We start from the raw sequence: 13,998 nt of genomic DNA, 5'->3' as shown, positions 1-13,998 counted from the left end.
ACAAGGCTGAAAGAAACTTCAAGGGGACTGTTTTGCAACTTAACTAGTTTACAGCTGTATTTAATTTGAAAACAGTCTCTACCTGATTTTTTTTCCCTAAAACCTAATAACAAACTGCAGCTATATGATGAACAAATTAAATCTTAACAGTGATATTAGCAATACTACATTTGTATAGCTGTTGTTCAAGCAGGTATATGGTGCTTTGCATGAGACAAATGGACAAGTCTGAAAACTTACCTAATAATCTTTGCAAGTTTTAGAATTTATTCCGAGATCTACAGGTGTAAATGCCTTCTTAAGCATCTTTAAGAATCAAAGCTACTCAGAGGACTACAAAGGTCTAACCTAACATCAACTATCAGCCTTACTTACTACAAAAAAATCTATGTGCGGAAATGCTAATAATTTTACTAACGAGAACTTTCGTCTAGCTGTCCTGCCAATGAGTTCATAAACCACCAAGTGAATCTTTACCTGTTGAGATTCAGGGTTCAGAGGTACCAGCTGCAAATCTGTACAGTCAGCAGAATTTTTTAGGCTGTTGTCTGAAAGCTGGAAACAGAGTTCTGACAAGTTCTGTACACAGACTTGCACATATTTCCTGAAAAACATGACACAGTTTGTTCAACAGAAGTTGAATAGTTACATTGAAAGTGTGTAAGATTGTTTTCAAAGTGCACAGCTCAAGCAAAAACAGAATGGCAGGTATATTTGTTTCTTTCAATCTTTTCTTCAATACAGTCTGTAGAAACAAGACTGTAAAACATCATCTTTCATATTAAATGAAAACAAGTAACTACACAGAAATAGGTTAGCTTGGTTTATCTTTTAGTCTTATTTCCAAAATAACTGAAACCACTAATTTGTTTTATTGTTGTGAAAGAACACTAGAGGAAATACACAGCTTTCCATTGGAAGTTTGTGCAAGATAACAAAAGCCTAACTTAAAAAAAAAAAGGCTGCTATAAATATTACTTATGAAACTTCAGTTTCATATTTTGTAAGAAGAAAGAAACAATAAATACTTAATGAGTACGTTACCGTTTGCCAGCTGACAATAAGGAATGCTTGGCATTAAAAGGTATGCAGAATGTTAATGCAATAATAGTGGAGTAAATTGACCAAGGACAATCAATGGTTACCTAAAGGAAAAAAGGAACAAAGTTCTTATTTGTAATGGTCTTTGGCATAACGATTTTGCTTTTCTTCTCATTTCTAAGCAAAACTTTTCTCAGCAAGTGTCTACATCTAGTGCATCCAGAAGGGGAAAAAGAAAAAAAAAGAAAATTTTAAAAGATCAGTATGTCAAAAATTAATCTGACAAGACATTAGGTTTTTGTTTTCCTGTGAGCGGGATATGAAATCTTGAAGAAGCTTTTCCTGTGGAAACTGACATACCCAGTTCTGAAGACTAAAAATAAAGGAAAGGGGAATAGAAGAAAGAAAGGATAAAAGGACACTAACAATACCAAGAGCATCTTAATACAATAATCTGGTAAAAGGTCAATATCAAATAAATTGCTATATGATCTATTACTGAAATGTCTTTATAATACTTTAATATATTAAATACAAGCTCAAAATATTTTAAAAAATGTATTTAAGGTATATTTGTTTTAGCTTGAAGCAGCACACTTAACTAAAGAATTTCTACTGAAGCGAATGCTGCCATTCTTCCAATTATAAAGCATATATATATATATAACAACTTTTTTTTAAATGCAGAGAGGCGCAAAAAAAATAAAAAAAAAAATCTTTTATCACATCATATTTTAGCAATGCTACGCTATAGCTATTCCTTTTTACCTGACTCTTCACATACAAGAATACATAGCAGCACACTTGGTCAATTTTAACAAGGAGTAACATTGTGAAAGGTGATGGTTTCAAGATCATTTTGCTGTCACAGCTGAAGAGCTTCTTTCCGTACTACTTATTTTATTCCCCCTTCTTAATGAAAATTAAGAGGAAAAGTTACCTCCAACTAAATAAGGTGACAGCTTGAAACACTACAGCGTTAAGTACCTCAACACAGCGTACAGATTCTTTGCAAGTGGAAGAAATATCTTTCCTATGAGTTAGAAGGGAGAATTTGAAGACCACCATGCCACCTTTCACAAAGACACTAGTATACTTCATCCTCTACAAACTGCAAGTGTTAGAAGATTAAAACTCAGATTACTAGCCAGTGGAACAGTTGGCAATATAATAAACATAGTGTCTATTTCTGTTTATATTTATGTTTTCTTCACATTTATAACATTTGCTATGGTTTTTGCTTGTACATCTTTTAAGGGAAAATTAGTTAAATGCAAGCAGGTTCCCCCCTCCATCACCACCACTTCTATTTTGTGAACGGCACACCCCTGTGATCAAATAGATTTTGTAATAAAAACATTAAATTACATCTTACTTTTTGGTCAACAGTAGCCATGCAGTTGTCCTGTTTCTGCTTCTCTTTGTTTTTTCTGTGAACTTCTTTATTTGTAGTATTTTCTTTCTCCACTGCAGATTCTGTGGCTGATGGCAAATACATGACTTCTAGTTCAAATTCAATCACATGATATGCAGGAGCTACTGGCAAACTGATGCTTGTGATCTTTTCAGAAGACTGAATCCTTAATGATGATTCTGAGATCTTTTCTATAGTTGTATAGAATGGGGAAAAAAGTAGTTTTAAAATAACACATTCATCCCTTCCCAGTTTCCATTTTAATCTGTAATTAAGTAATGAATCTAGCCTAAAAAGCTAAGTGTCATAGAAAAATACATGGTGCCATAACCATTTCCTAGCAAGACCTCCATGTCTGCAAAAACACCAACAAGAAACCATGTTATATAACTCCATGGTAACCTCTTCAAATGAGCTATAACCCACACATCTTAAATACCACTGCTGTTCACCCTTCCCAGTAATAACGCTCTATCCTTCTTAAACTGCAGGAAGGTAACCATCACATTCCATGCAGTAGTCCCTTCCACGGTTCAAGAAAGAACTAAAATGACAATTTGATAACAAGCTTCAAACTAGCTAAAGAGCTACTTTAGTCCATCATATGACACCTATTGAAGTTTTTACAATGTCCTGCACCTCCTTAGTCTCAAAATTTCACTTCAAGCAAACTTACAGCTCACTGAACACACAGGCATCACTATTCTTAGTCACCATTCATCATCTGTCTTTAAAATACTACATATGGGATGCCTCTGTTAATTTCGTCAAGTCTATTAAGACTGTTCTTCCCATTTATGTAAATGTTGCTTGTGTTTGAGCAACTGAAGAGACTACAGTAGTTATGCTCAGAAAAAAGGAACTAGGACGTCATCTGCTTAAATGAAACACTGGCTAAATGAAATGTTCCATTTACACAGAGCACTATGTAAAAACCTACTTACAGCTACTTCACAATAGAAATGGTCTAGTCAAAACAGAGCCTGCATAGTAATTTGAAAAAAGACAGTGTCAGTGTTCTTAATACTGTAAGTACAGGTTTACTTCAGGATTATTGAATTTTCAGCCATTTAAAGATTATTTTTACTTCATCACTTACCTCTCGTGTTAGAATAGATCACTGCCTTGCTCTCTGGATGGTACAGAATAGGCATGGCATCTGCGTTACTGAGCTGCAAAGCATCCCCATTCTTCATGGTGTAGTGACCAGTAGTCACTGTGAATTTCACCTTCTGGGGAATGCCAGCCAAAAGGCTATCTGAAGAAGAGAGCAGAAATTGTTAACAGATTCCAGTACTTATCAGTAGACCTACTTATCAATATATTGCTAACAAACCTTAGCAGTGCTAAGGTTTGTTAGCAATATTCCCAGACAATGTGACACATATTAGGGTAATTTAAAAGTGTGGGATTTGGTTATGCAACACATTAAGCCTAGTTCAGATACATCGGTGTGGAGAAACAGGTTGTTTCAACTTGAGTCACCAAAACCACTGTTTCTTGGATGGCTTAGAGTAGCTGGCTCACATACTGTGTAGCTCTGGCAGCAAAGAATTCAGTGAAATACAATAATCCCAGAGAATTTACTAAGATTTTTGTTAAGTTATCCAGGTTGTAGACAGCTTTAAATTTTTGCACCAACAATGCCAGTCATGCCCACATGCTGTATTTACATAATCAAGGTAACAATAATGCCAATATGCACACAGATTTTCAAGTATCTGAATCACAACCATCAATTTCATAGGGGTAGTTAATTTGCTTAATGCCCAATACACCTGTCCTACATTTGCCACACACTGCAACCTCTGTAACTGGAATGATAGTACAAAATGCATATGAACTCCTCAACTGCCTCTGTAAATAGCCTGAAAATAAAATCACTATTAACTTCCATTTATAAACTTTAATAAACCCTACAAGTAATGCTCAGCTATCCATGAAACCAATGGATGTATTCAGTATTAAATTTTTAACAAGTTTGTATTATCACCTCTAGTAGAGAATCCCAGTTCTTACACATTTCTTGTAAATACCAAAGAGACTGCAGTGTCACGGAACTAACCAATAAGGAGCTCAGTCAACTACAAATTTAAATATTCACTTCTCCTAATCAGTGTGGCAGCTCAAATCATACCTGATATTTAAGTGACACTACACATTCAAATTCATGTTCAAAAGTGACACTACGTTTCAGAGCCAAGCACTGGAATTAGTTGTTGAAGACTAGCCATCATTGACAAAGCATACTTGATGGATAATTTGAAAAGTGAGAATTTATTTTAGACTCAAAATTAAGAGTAAGGCAAAAAAAAAATCTGAGTAATATTCAAGTCAGAAAACCCTTTATCTAGTCCCACAAGAGTACAACAGAAATCATCAAAACAACTTCAGCACAGCAACTGTACCTACCAGTCATCGGTTCCACTTTTAGCTGGGGCTCCTGAGAATATACATCATACTGCACAATTGGGTAAATATGAAGAAGGACAAACTGTACTTTTCCCACTGAAGTGCACAGTTGCCTGAGCGTGTATGTCCCAGGTTCTTTGGCCTTTGAAGAAAACATTTGAATGGATTTTTCAATTTAGGAAATACTTCTAGAACATACAGTCTACTAAAGAACAGCATGTTTTCAGCTTATTTTTATCAGATATTTTGCATTTGTAAATTAAAATGACAGAGTTGTTCTCAGAGTAAGTGACAAGATTTTCACAAAGGAGCACCTTTTGCCCCATTAAGACAGAAGCTCTAGAGTGCTGGCCAATTCAAGAAAAAAAACATTGTAAGTAACAAGTACCAATAATCAGAATTCTAATATAGTAGCTATGCTGTCAAATTGTTATTTTGGGGTGCTTTTTGTCTTGTTTGTTGGTTGGTTTTTTCGCCCCCCCTCCAAGTGCCACATACGTTAAATTATGATTATATTTATTAAGTACTGAAATGATATTTAGCAAGCAGTGAAGTGCTTATTTGGCTAACAATCATAAAATCCTACAACATTTATATAAGGCACAGCTTTCCGCTCAAGCTATCGATTTCACACACTTCCCCCAGCCCTGTGTGAATGCTTACAAAAAAGTAATGCATACATATTTAATTTCAAACTCTTCCCTTACACTGAATAATAGGATTCTGGATGGTTTTTTTATATCTTTATAAAAAGCAAATCTGCAACATCTGCTAGTGTATTTATTCTTGATTCTATTTGCTCTTAGCTACTACTGCTAGGAAATGGGGAATGTTTTCTTTTTCCAATGTAATACATAAATATTGATGCTGGGTATAACTAAAGATTAAGATTAGAAGTTATGAAGAAAGGCTGTAACAACATTCAAACCTCACTTACACAGTTATTTACAAAGTAAATCCTGACTGAAATTCAATATTATGCTTTTTGGCATTAAAGTCACTAAATTTTATCCCTTGAATACTTTATAAACAGAAAAACATTAGTAAAGTTTTTCATAATATATACATACTTTAAACCTCAACATGGGATGGGAACATCGGTCTGAAGAATTCAGATAATGCTTTCTGATCTCATTTACAGCTTGAAAGAATACATGGGAAGATTGCTATCAGCATAAGTAATGCTAATCATCAGTCTATGATCTACAGAAAGAATCAAACTCCCTCTGCATCTTAGAAACACAGTCATTCCTCTTTCTGCAAAAGTAGTGCAATTAAGCATTACTGTAAGAAAATTTAGAAAACTGTCAGCAGTTTCCATCCCCTGGCCAGCTATGTAATCCAGTAGCAGTGACACAGTATACTACTACAATGATAACAGATTTTTAGTAAAGAGTTTGTAAATACTGCAGCTCAAATCCAGAGAAGCTTTCATCACGTTATCTAGTAATACACTGTCAAGATTTTAACATATTCAGATTTTCCCTTTAAGGACAGGTAAGTCATGCTTTGACAACTGTACAAAGATAAGTAGCATTCACACTGAGCAGTCTTCCCATGCAAAGTTCTTTCAAGAAAGAAAGGCTGGGAAAGAGTTATAAGCATAAGACTGTCCATCCTCCAATAGCCACCAGAAGCATGGAGAACAAGGCAAATTTAAAGCAGAACTGTATCTAGCTTTTCATCCATATCTCTTCTTCCATGGTTTCAGACTGCTTCCTGGTCCCACTAAGCCAAAATCCCTGCTCAGAACAGTCTCTACAGCTTTCTTCTAGTAAGGCTCCTTCACCTGAAATCCAGTTCTACATACGTGTTAATTTATTGTACAGAAAACTACATTTGCAGCCACCAAGACCTCTGACATCTCCAAATCCTATTAACTTGTTCCGAATCGTTTGAAAGATTGAGAAACCTAAAAAATTAGGTCAGTAGGGAGTTCAGATGACATTATTGCCTTTTCACATTGTATCATCAGGGACTTGAACTCAACTTCCATCTTGAGATACCTGCTATCCACACAGGTTCCACAATGTGCGTGTGCACACATACCAAGCACATCTCTCTAGTGCTTTCTGCCCCAGCGCTGGAAGAACGGAAAAAGCAGAGTATGTAAGCCTATAGAAAGCTTCACTCTAAACAAAGCTCTACAACAAGACAGAAATTAAAAATAAGAAAAAAAAAGAAAGGAGAAAGTCTCAGGTGTGGAGCACCTAAAATATGCTAAGAATTTAGCATATTTTATAAAATATGCTAGCTATCAATTTTTAGTCTTCAAAATCTGATAGGTAGATTCTTATTTCAAAAACAGTTTTAAAAAGGGACCAAAGCTAATTTAAACCAATTAGAAAATGGCAAAGCTAGCAGGCATATATACCATATGTGACTGCAAAATGCTTTCTCTCTTCATAGTATCCATACCCTTTCCTATATACAGGCTGGATAACACTCAGAAAATGAAGCAGCTCTGAAACACCTGTTGCATTCCTCACTGGGCTGCCCCATCTTTTGTTAATCATTCAGATGCTGCACTGAATTTCTCAGCATCTTCACTCAAATTTTCCCTACTCTGTTTCCTACTGCAGCACTGAACTCTACTAAATACTTCCCTATGAAGGGTTACAGAGGTGGGGAGGGAGATAGAAGGTATTTAAAGAAACCCAAAGAACAGAACAACATGATAATTGAGGCCAGAAGCTCCTGTTCCTGGAATGCCAAACACATGGTAAAGTCTCACTTTTGAAAATGCTTGGCATTTCACTTCCTAGGACTAAACCGGCAGGTAAATGCCTTTCCCCATTTCATTAAAGCAAGCAAACAAACCACAGATCAGCAAAGTACAAGGCCACAGAATGAGTGGCAGTTTAAAACAAACAAACAATCAAAAAAACCCAACCAACAAACCCTGAACAAACAAAAACCAAAACCCACCACCACAACCGACCAATAGGCTTGGTACTCAAGGCCTGCTGATTTCCAGGTACTATGCATCTAGCAGCAATGCATTATGAACAGAAGTGATAAGCACCACTGTCCTTAAATATTTTAGCAATTACTGGGAGTACTTAGCTTGCCAGGGGAAGAATGGAAAGATAAAAAGGATTACTCCAAGTATTAAGCCGACTTAGAGTGCATGTATAAGTTGGGAATTGAGGGAGTTACATATACAACACTATATGGCAGATGCAGGACTGTAATACATTTTCTGAGGGTGGCATTTAGATGGTGACACCCTATTTTCACAGCTGTTTGCTCATGCAGATTTAGGCTTCCTGTAGCAGAGAATCCTTACGTTCCCATCTTCTCACTCCTTATGTGATTAGGATGCATAATGGGTGCAATTTTAATTCAGACATCTTCTAAATTCAAATATTTGAAGCTGACCTTAACTTTGTCATGCTTCTTGCAGGTAGTTTTACTACATCCACCAAGTGAAAAAATATTCTACCACCCTCCACAGTGAAGAACAGGCTATCAAGCAAATTTAACCACACAGTCACTAAGGGCTAGAAAATGCATTCCCATCAAAAATTTTAAACTTAATTCTCAGTAAGCGCAACAGCGAAGGCAGACTTCATGAACAGTACATCACCTTCTATATGAATTTATCAGTTTAATTTTCGGCAGCAATAATCAAGATGTTTAAAATAAGTTTTGGAAGACTCAAATGACTGCAAATATGAGAGTCACCTGTACATTTTGGCACAAACACAACAGCCTTCTTTCAAGGGCAATTAAGGTCTAGAACAACAAAAAGCAAGCCACAAGGGGAATGGCATCACCCAAGCTGTAACAGGAAGCAATACAGGCACCACTTGCCAGCACTATGCTCTTCCTCAGCCAGTGCTTTTTAGTTCTTCTTTCATGAGTGCTACATTCACTCAACTATAAAAACATACCTGAGTATTGAATGTTATTTTATTGACCCCTGGTTCCAGTATTAAGTTGCTGCATTTCAACACATGAGCCCCATCTTCTAAAGTCACCCCTGAGGGCAGATCCAGCGAACTGCTGCTCTCTTGCCTTCGTAGTAGCATGTGCACATTTTTGCATATAATTCCCGCTGTGTTCAAAGAGTTATCCGAGGGACTCCGTTCATACATTTCATACAGCTCCAGTGCCGGCAAGTTGTTTCTTGAGAAAGGAAAGCCTGCAACTTCATTTGGAAAGCTGATAACACCATTGGAAGTTTTGTGCTTAGTGAGCCACTCAGCTGTTTTTCTGTAACTATTTTTTTCAATGCTGAAGTGAACATGGATGGCAATCTGATCCACTTGGACAGGGATGGGCATTTGGCTCAGCAAAGTCAACTCAATAGACAACTTTCCACCCACATGGACAACAGCATTTGGAGGGTCAAAATGGAGAGTTTTCAACTGCGCAAAGGAGTGCATAGGCAATATGACTTTTTGACCTGGAAAGATAGAAACAGGGATTTTATTCTTCTCCAGCACTAGTGGAGATCAGCAAATCTTTTCTCCTAAAAACTTAACTCCTAGAATTTAACGGATCAACAACTTTTCACAATGAATCCTTTCACAACAAATCAATACTTCCACATTTTAGTTTTATCTTGCATAGAAATGAGACTTACATGTTTTCTAACAGTTACATCTACTACAATTTTAGTATTCAGGCTATTAAGGACAGCTAAACTAAGAGATAGTGTCTAAACAGAAGTTTAGCATTTCACTACTACATAAAGTATTCTAGACAAACACAGTAGCATAAAGTGACAAACTTCCCAGAGTGTATAAATCAAGCGCAAGTACAAGTTTAAGAAACTAATGATTGGACTGGTGCCTTGAGCCATCAGCTTTACCATACAAGGGTTTTTCATTCTTTTTTCTAGATTCTAAAAACCAACACTGAAGCAGTACCAAAAAATTAATTAAAAAGCAAGTCTAAAATAACATATTACTTATGGTACATCCATTCATCAAGAAAAACTTCTGCATAAAAATGAACAGTCTTCAGATCTACAGGTAGTATCCCGTATGAATTTGAATTATGATTAATATCCGAGGACAAGGTATTACTGAAGCAGCAAGAAGAATAAAGAGAAGAGAAGGGACGGTCAAAATAATAAGCTGCAAGTGGATGGGTACAGATCTAACATCAAAACCAAAGCAGTATCATCACAGAGCTGCCATCTGCATTCCAGCAATGTAGAAAGAAAGTTAAGGTAGGAACTGAAAAAAACCCAACACAAGATAAATTATGAGCTGTCAAAGCAGAGAAACAGATAAGTGAAGGAAAAAATAAAAGACTTTCCAGTATTCAGGATGAAAATGTTAGTTACCCTTTCATCTTTGACTATTCTTAATTATTACAGAAGCTTTATAAATGTTCTGGAGATGACAAGAAAAGAACCATGTTGGTTCAGAAGTTACACACAAGGGAATGAAAACAATCACAAAAAGCCTTCCAATCTACTTTTAGGGAAAGATCAGATTAGAGCAGCTAAAGTATTAAACCTTAAGTTTTGAGTAAGTATTTTTCAGTATTAAGACTTACCTTGATTCTCTGCTTGGTGATTGGCAAAATCTAGTATTTCTTGGCAAAAGCTTTTTCGTTCATCTTCTTTTAAGTGATTATCACCAGCTAAAAGGCTGCTTGTTTGAAGATAACTAACAAAGTTAAGGAAACATGAGGTAGAAACTTATAACATTCAGAAATTTGACTGAAAAAGAGACAGTTCAAGTACTGCTTTTCTAATCTTTTAATACAAGACCTGCTTTTATCATCACCATACTCTTCTATTAGAAAAGAAATAATGGAAGATTTACTGTAATCTGAGAATATTGCAGAATCTCTACTTTTTGCAGACAAACTAAAATATGATCCATTATTAACCTGTGCAATCTTCTCCCACAAAGATTAGTGAGCATAGAAAATTCATTATTTGACAATAAATGCAGCATGCAAGTTAAAGACCCAGTGTGTTGCATTACACTGCCCACCATTTAGAACTAACTTAAGTATTTGATTATATTCCAATTTACTTGGCTGAGAATCTGCCAGCTGTTACAGCATCATCTACCATAACTAAGTCATAAAACATTCTTTATACTTTTGAGTGCTGGGGATACAAATGCTCATTTAAGTATTTAGCTAAGACTGCGATATTAGTGGCTCAGATTCTATAAGAGCATTTGCACTGAAGCAGAAAAATTTAAGAGTATTTGAAAGCGATTTAAGAATTCTCAATGGAGGCAGACATTTACAATTTCTAAGCCTAGTTCTAAAAAAGAAAAAAAAAAAGCCAAAGAACAAAACCAAAAGCTCAAGTGATTTTCAGCTACACTAAGAGTCCTAGTACTCTCACTTAGAGACTAAAATATGAGCTTCTTAGGCAAAGAAAACAAAACAAAACCAAACCCCAAGAATTTTTTTAAAAGCTAGAAGAACCATTCAAAAAAAAGCTGTCTTTCCTTGCAATTTCCACAGGAACTGTCCTACAGGAAGTACTCTGTTCAGCCGACCACCCCAGTTTGGAACACCTAGGGGAATTCCCCTTATAACTATGGCACTAATGAAAGCAGTACCCTTCCCCCCCAAAACACCAAAAAATAATGAAAATTTGCCATTTTGCTATAATACATCAACAGTTTAGATACAACCAAGTTACTTAATTTAGCTACCAAATCTAGGCAACACCACATGGGGCTAAAATGAAAAGCAGAATTCAAATTGTGCTGTTTCTAAAGCCAAAAAGAATACAACAAAACACCCAAGGCCAGTCCCCACACACACCCCTCTCATCTTTAAAGTAGAAACAGTACAGCAACACAGACAGATTTAATATTTAAACAAATACAGTTGCAGCGGATAGAGTTGGTGTGTGAAAATAATGCAGAGTACCAAAACGAAGAATTTGAAGCCTGTCAAACGTTAGGATTGGGCCAAATCATTCTGTCAAAGTATTACTTAGCATTTAAGTGGCATTTACAGAGAATATTTCATTCACACATTGAAGACCGAGCTTTTACACAACGTAAAAGCAAACAACTCCCACTCCCCTTCTGAAGCAGAGATTAAAGCCAGAAATAAAAAATAGCAAAAAATACTAAAACACCACACACCACACCAAAGCCACAAGATTTTCACCTTCCAAGCCTCTGTTTTAACTTTCAGAAAAAGTCACCATTAGAAATACCAGAAGAGTCCTTGTCAGGGCAGATACAGGAAAAAGGTAGTAGCAGTTATAGAAAGCAAGCCCAGAAATTAAGCTCCTTAATACAGGAAGACACTATAATGCTAAATTTACCAAATGAAAAAACAGTATCACATAAAAAAACTTCCATAATGAAGTACAAACAGAATCATAAAAAACCTCCATGGTATCTGCTAAACTAATGACAAACTTCACACTACCCATGTTGCACCACTCTCTAGAGCCTAGACATATTTAAAATGGAGAGCAGCAACCATATGCGAAAGGTTTTAAGTGAACCAGATATTAAAAAAATAAAAATGAAAAAAATAAATAACAGCAATGATGGAAACAAATAACTCAGCTGTCTGATGTTTGGCAGTCTGTACTGTTAAATAAATTTTAGAGATACATCAGAAAAATAATCAGAAGCATCATTTTCTCCAGTCTTGATTTTTCTGGCTCCGCCTTTTAGAGGATACTTTTCTATTTGCCCAAGGTGTTTCTGACATTCAGCTAACTGTTTTCTTGTATGTGTGACGAGCAATGCCCAGCCCTCTGCAAGGTAAGTTTTCAGTGCTCCTTGAAGATAGATTTCTGCCTTCTGTGGACCTTTCTTCCTCCTTTAAAAACAAGGAAATGAGTACAGAGTGACATAAGAACCTTTGCAGCCATGAAAACTCTCTACACATTTTAAAAAAAAGTGGTGATGGGAGAGGAACATTGCATATGAATGCAGAACAAGATGCAGTGAACCATTATGCTCTTTGTTTTGCTGGTAACAGATCAACACATTGGCCCAACTTTAAGCAGCTTACTTAAGCAGAACTGCAATTAGTGTAAATATACCATGTCAGTGAAAGGCTTCATATACAGATCTATCCCAAGTCAAAGCAAGTGAGGTGAAGCTACCTCCCACAAATGCGACAAAAGCCATCTTAAGCTTCTAACAGTTAACTAAAAACATGCTTACTCAACAATTTTAAAGCAGGAAAATGCTTCAATGAAAATATAATTTTATCACTCCACAGCAATTCCATGGTAGTCTTTAAACCTAACATTATTCCCTCAGGTGAAAGTTTAAGTTAATTTAGGAGAATCTGTTGCAGCTAGAAAATCAGATTGCTTTAGTAAACATAGGTAAGAAGCATGCCCAAACATGTTTTCCCAAAAAACCACTGAAGACTCCCAAATTCTTCTAAATAAGAAAAATAAAATGAAACAGAAAACCAGTGCAGGAGGTTCCTTTAGTGGAATTTAATAGCAGGGATAAACACAAAATATTTTAAAATTAGGAAAAAAATCACTAAGTTTCACAGTGGGGGAAACAAACATTTTGCAATTATAACCTCAAATATAAAACTGATTACTCTCCAAAGAACATGTTTTCTGGCCTTTCTTAGGTACATATAGACACCTATGTAGTTAAGATAACTATAAACTTTGAAACAAGTCAGAAGCCACATTACAAATCAGGCAAAGTTCTTTCTTCCCCCCCCTTGCCCCACTGCCCTTTCCTCCCTAGGAGAAGAAAGGATCAAGTTAAAGAACATAGGACAGCTAACGGTAAGAGTACTACATCATGAGGTGAGAATTAGGGTTTGATATAAAGAGATTGCCGGTGTTCTTTTTTCTTTCTTTCTTTTTTTTTTTGTTGAAATACAGTCTGAAATTTAGGGTATGTTTACATTTTTTAAAATTTTAAAATTCCTTTTTAAATACAGCGTATTTTCCTCAAGAATTATATTCAAACTTTTCAAAGCTAATGCATTTAAGACATTTTAAACATTCATTTACATATAAAACTCTGCCAAGTCCTTTCCCACAAGCTTAGCTGAGCGAATTCTTCCAATATTTGTGTACATTTCAATGGTGGCATGGGACAGATCCTGTTCAAAAGAAAAGAAACTATTATAAGCTTTATATATGTTTAGTAGCTATATGGTATTTCACACAAACTCATAGCCAGTAACTAAGT

General features: G+C 35.8%; 1 protein-coding gene across 2 annotated transcripts in view; it reads right to left on the bottom strand.

Moving 5' to 3' along the window:
- The window catches only part of TRAPPC10 (trafficking protein particle complex subunit 10), a 43,083-nt gene that overhangs the window by 5,517 nt on the left and 23,568 nt on the right, over positions 1–13,998 (bottom strand). For both annotated transcript variants that reach the window (XM_049834831.1, XM_049834832.1), the window contains exons 11-19: positions 13,818–13,909; positions 12,503–12,643; positions 10,382–10,494; positions 8,764–9,278; positions 4,868–5,009; positions 3,555–3,713; positions 2,417–2,646; positions 1,045–1,145; positions 478–604 (exon numbers count right to left, since the gene is read on the bottom strand). In XM_049834831.1, the coding sequence (XP_049690788.1) occupies positions 478–604; positions 1,045–1,145; positions 2,417–2,646; positions 3,555–3,713; positions 4,868–5,009; positions 8,764–9,278; positions 10,382–10,494; positions 12,503–12,643; positions 13,818–13,909 (1,620 nt within the window). The remainder of the gene's footprint in view (positions 1–477; positions 605–1,044; positions 1,146–2,416; positions 2,647–3,554; positions 3,714–4,867; positions 5,010–8,763; positions 9,279–10,381; positions 10,495–12,502; positions 12,644–13,817; positions 13,910–13,998) is intronic.

This window comes from Accipiter gentilis, chromosome 32 (genome assembly GCF_929443795.1).
Source record: "Accipiter gentilis chromosome 32, bAccGen1.1, whole genome shotgun sequence".
NCBI classification, from domain to species: domain Eukaryota; kingdom Metazoa; phylum Chordata; class Aves; order Accipitriformes; family Accipitridae; genus Astur; species Astur gentilis.
The sequence above is the reverse complement of the archived record's forward strand: the minus strand, read 5'-3'. Positions and strand labels throughout refer to the sequence as shown.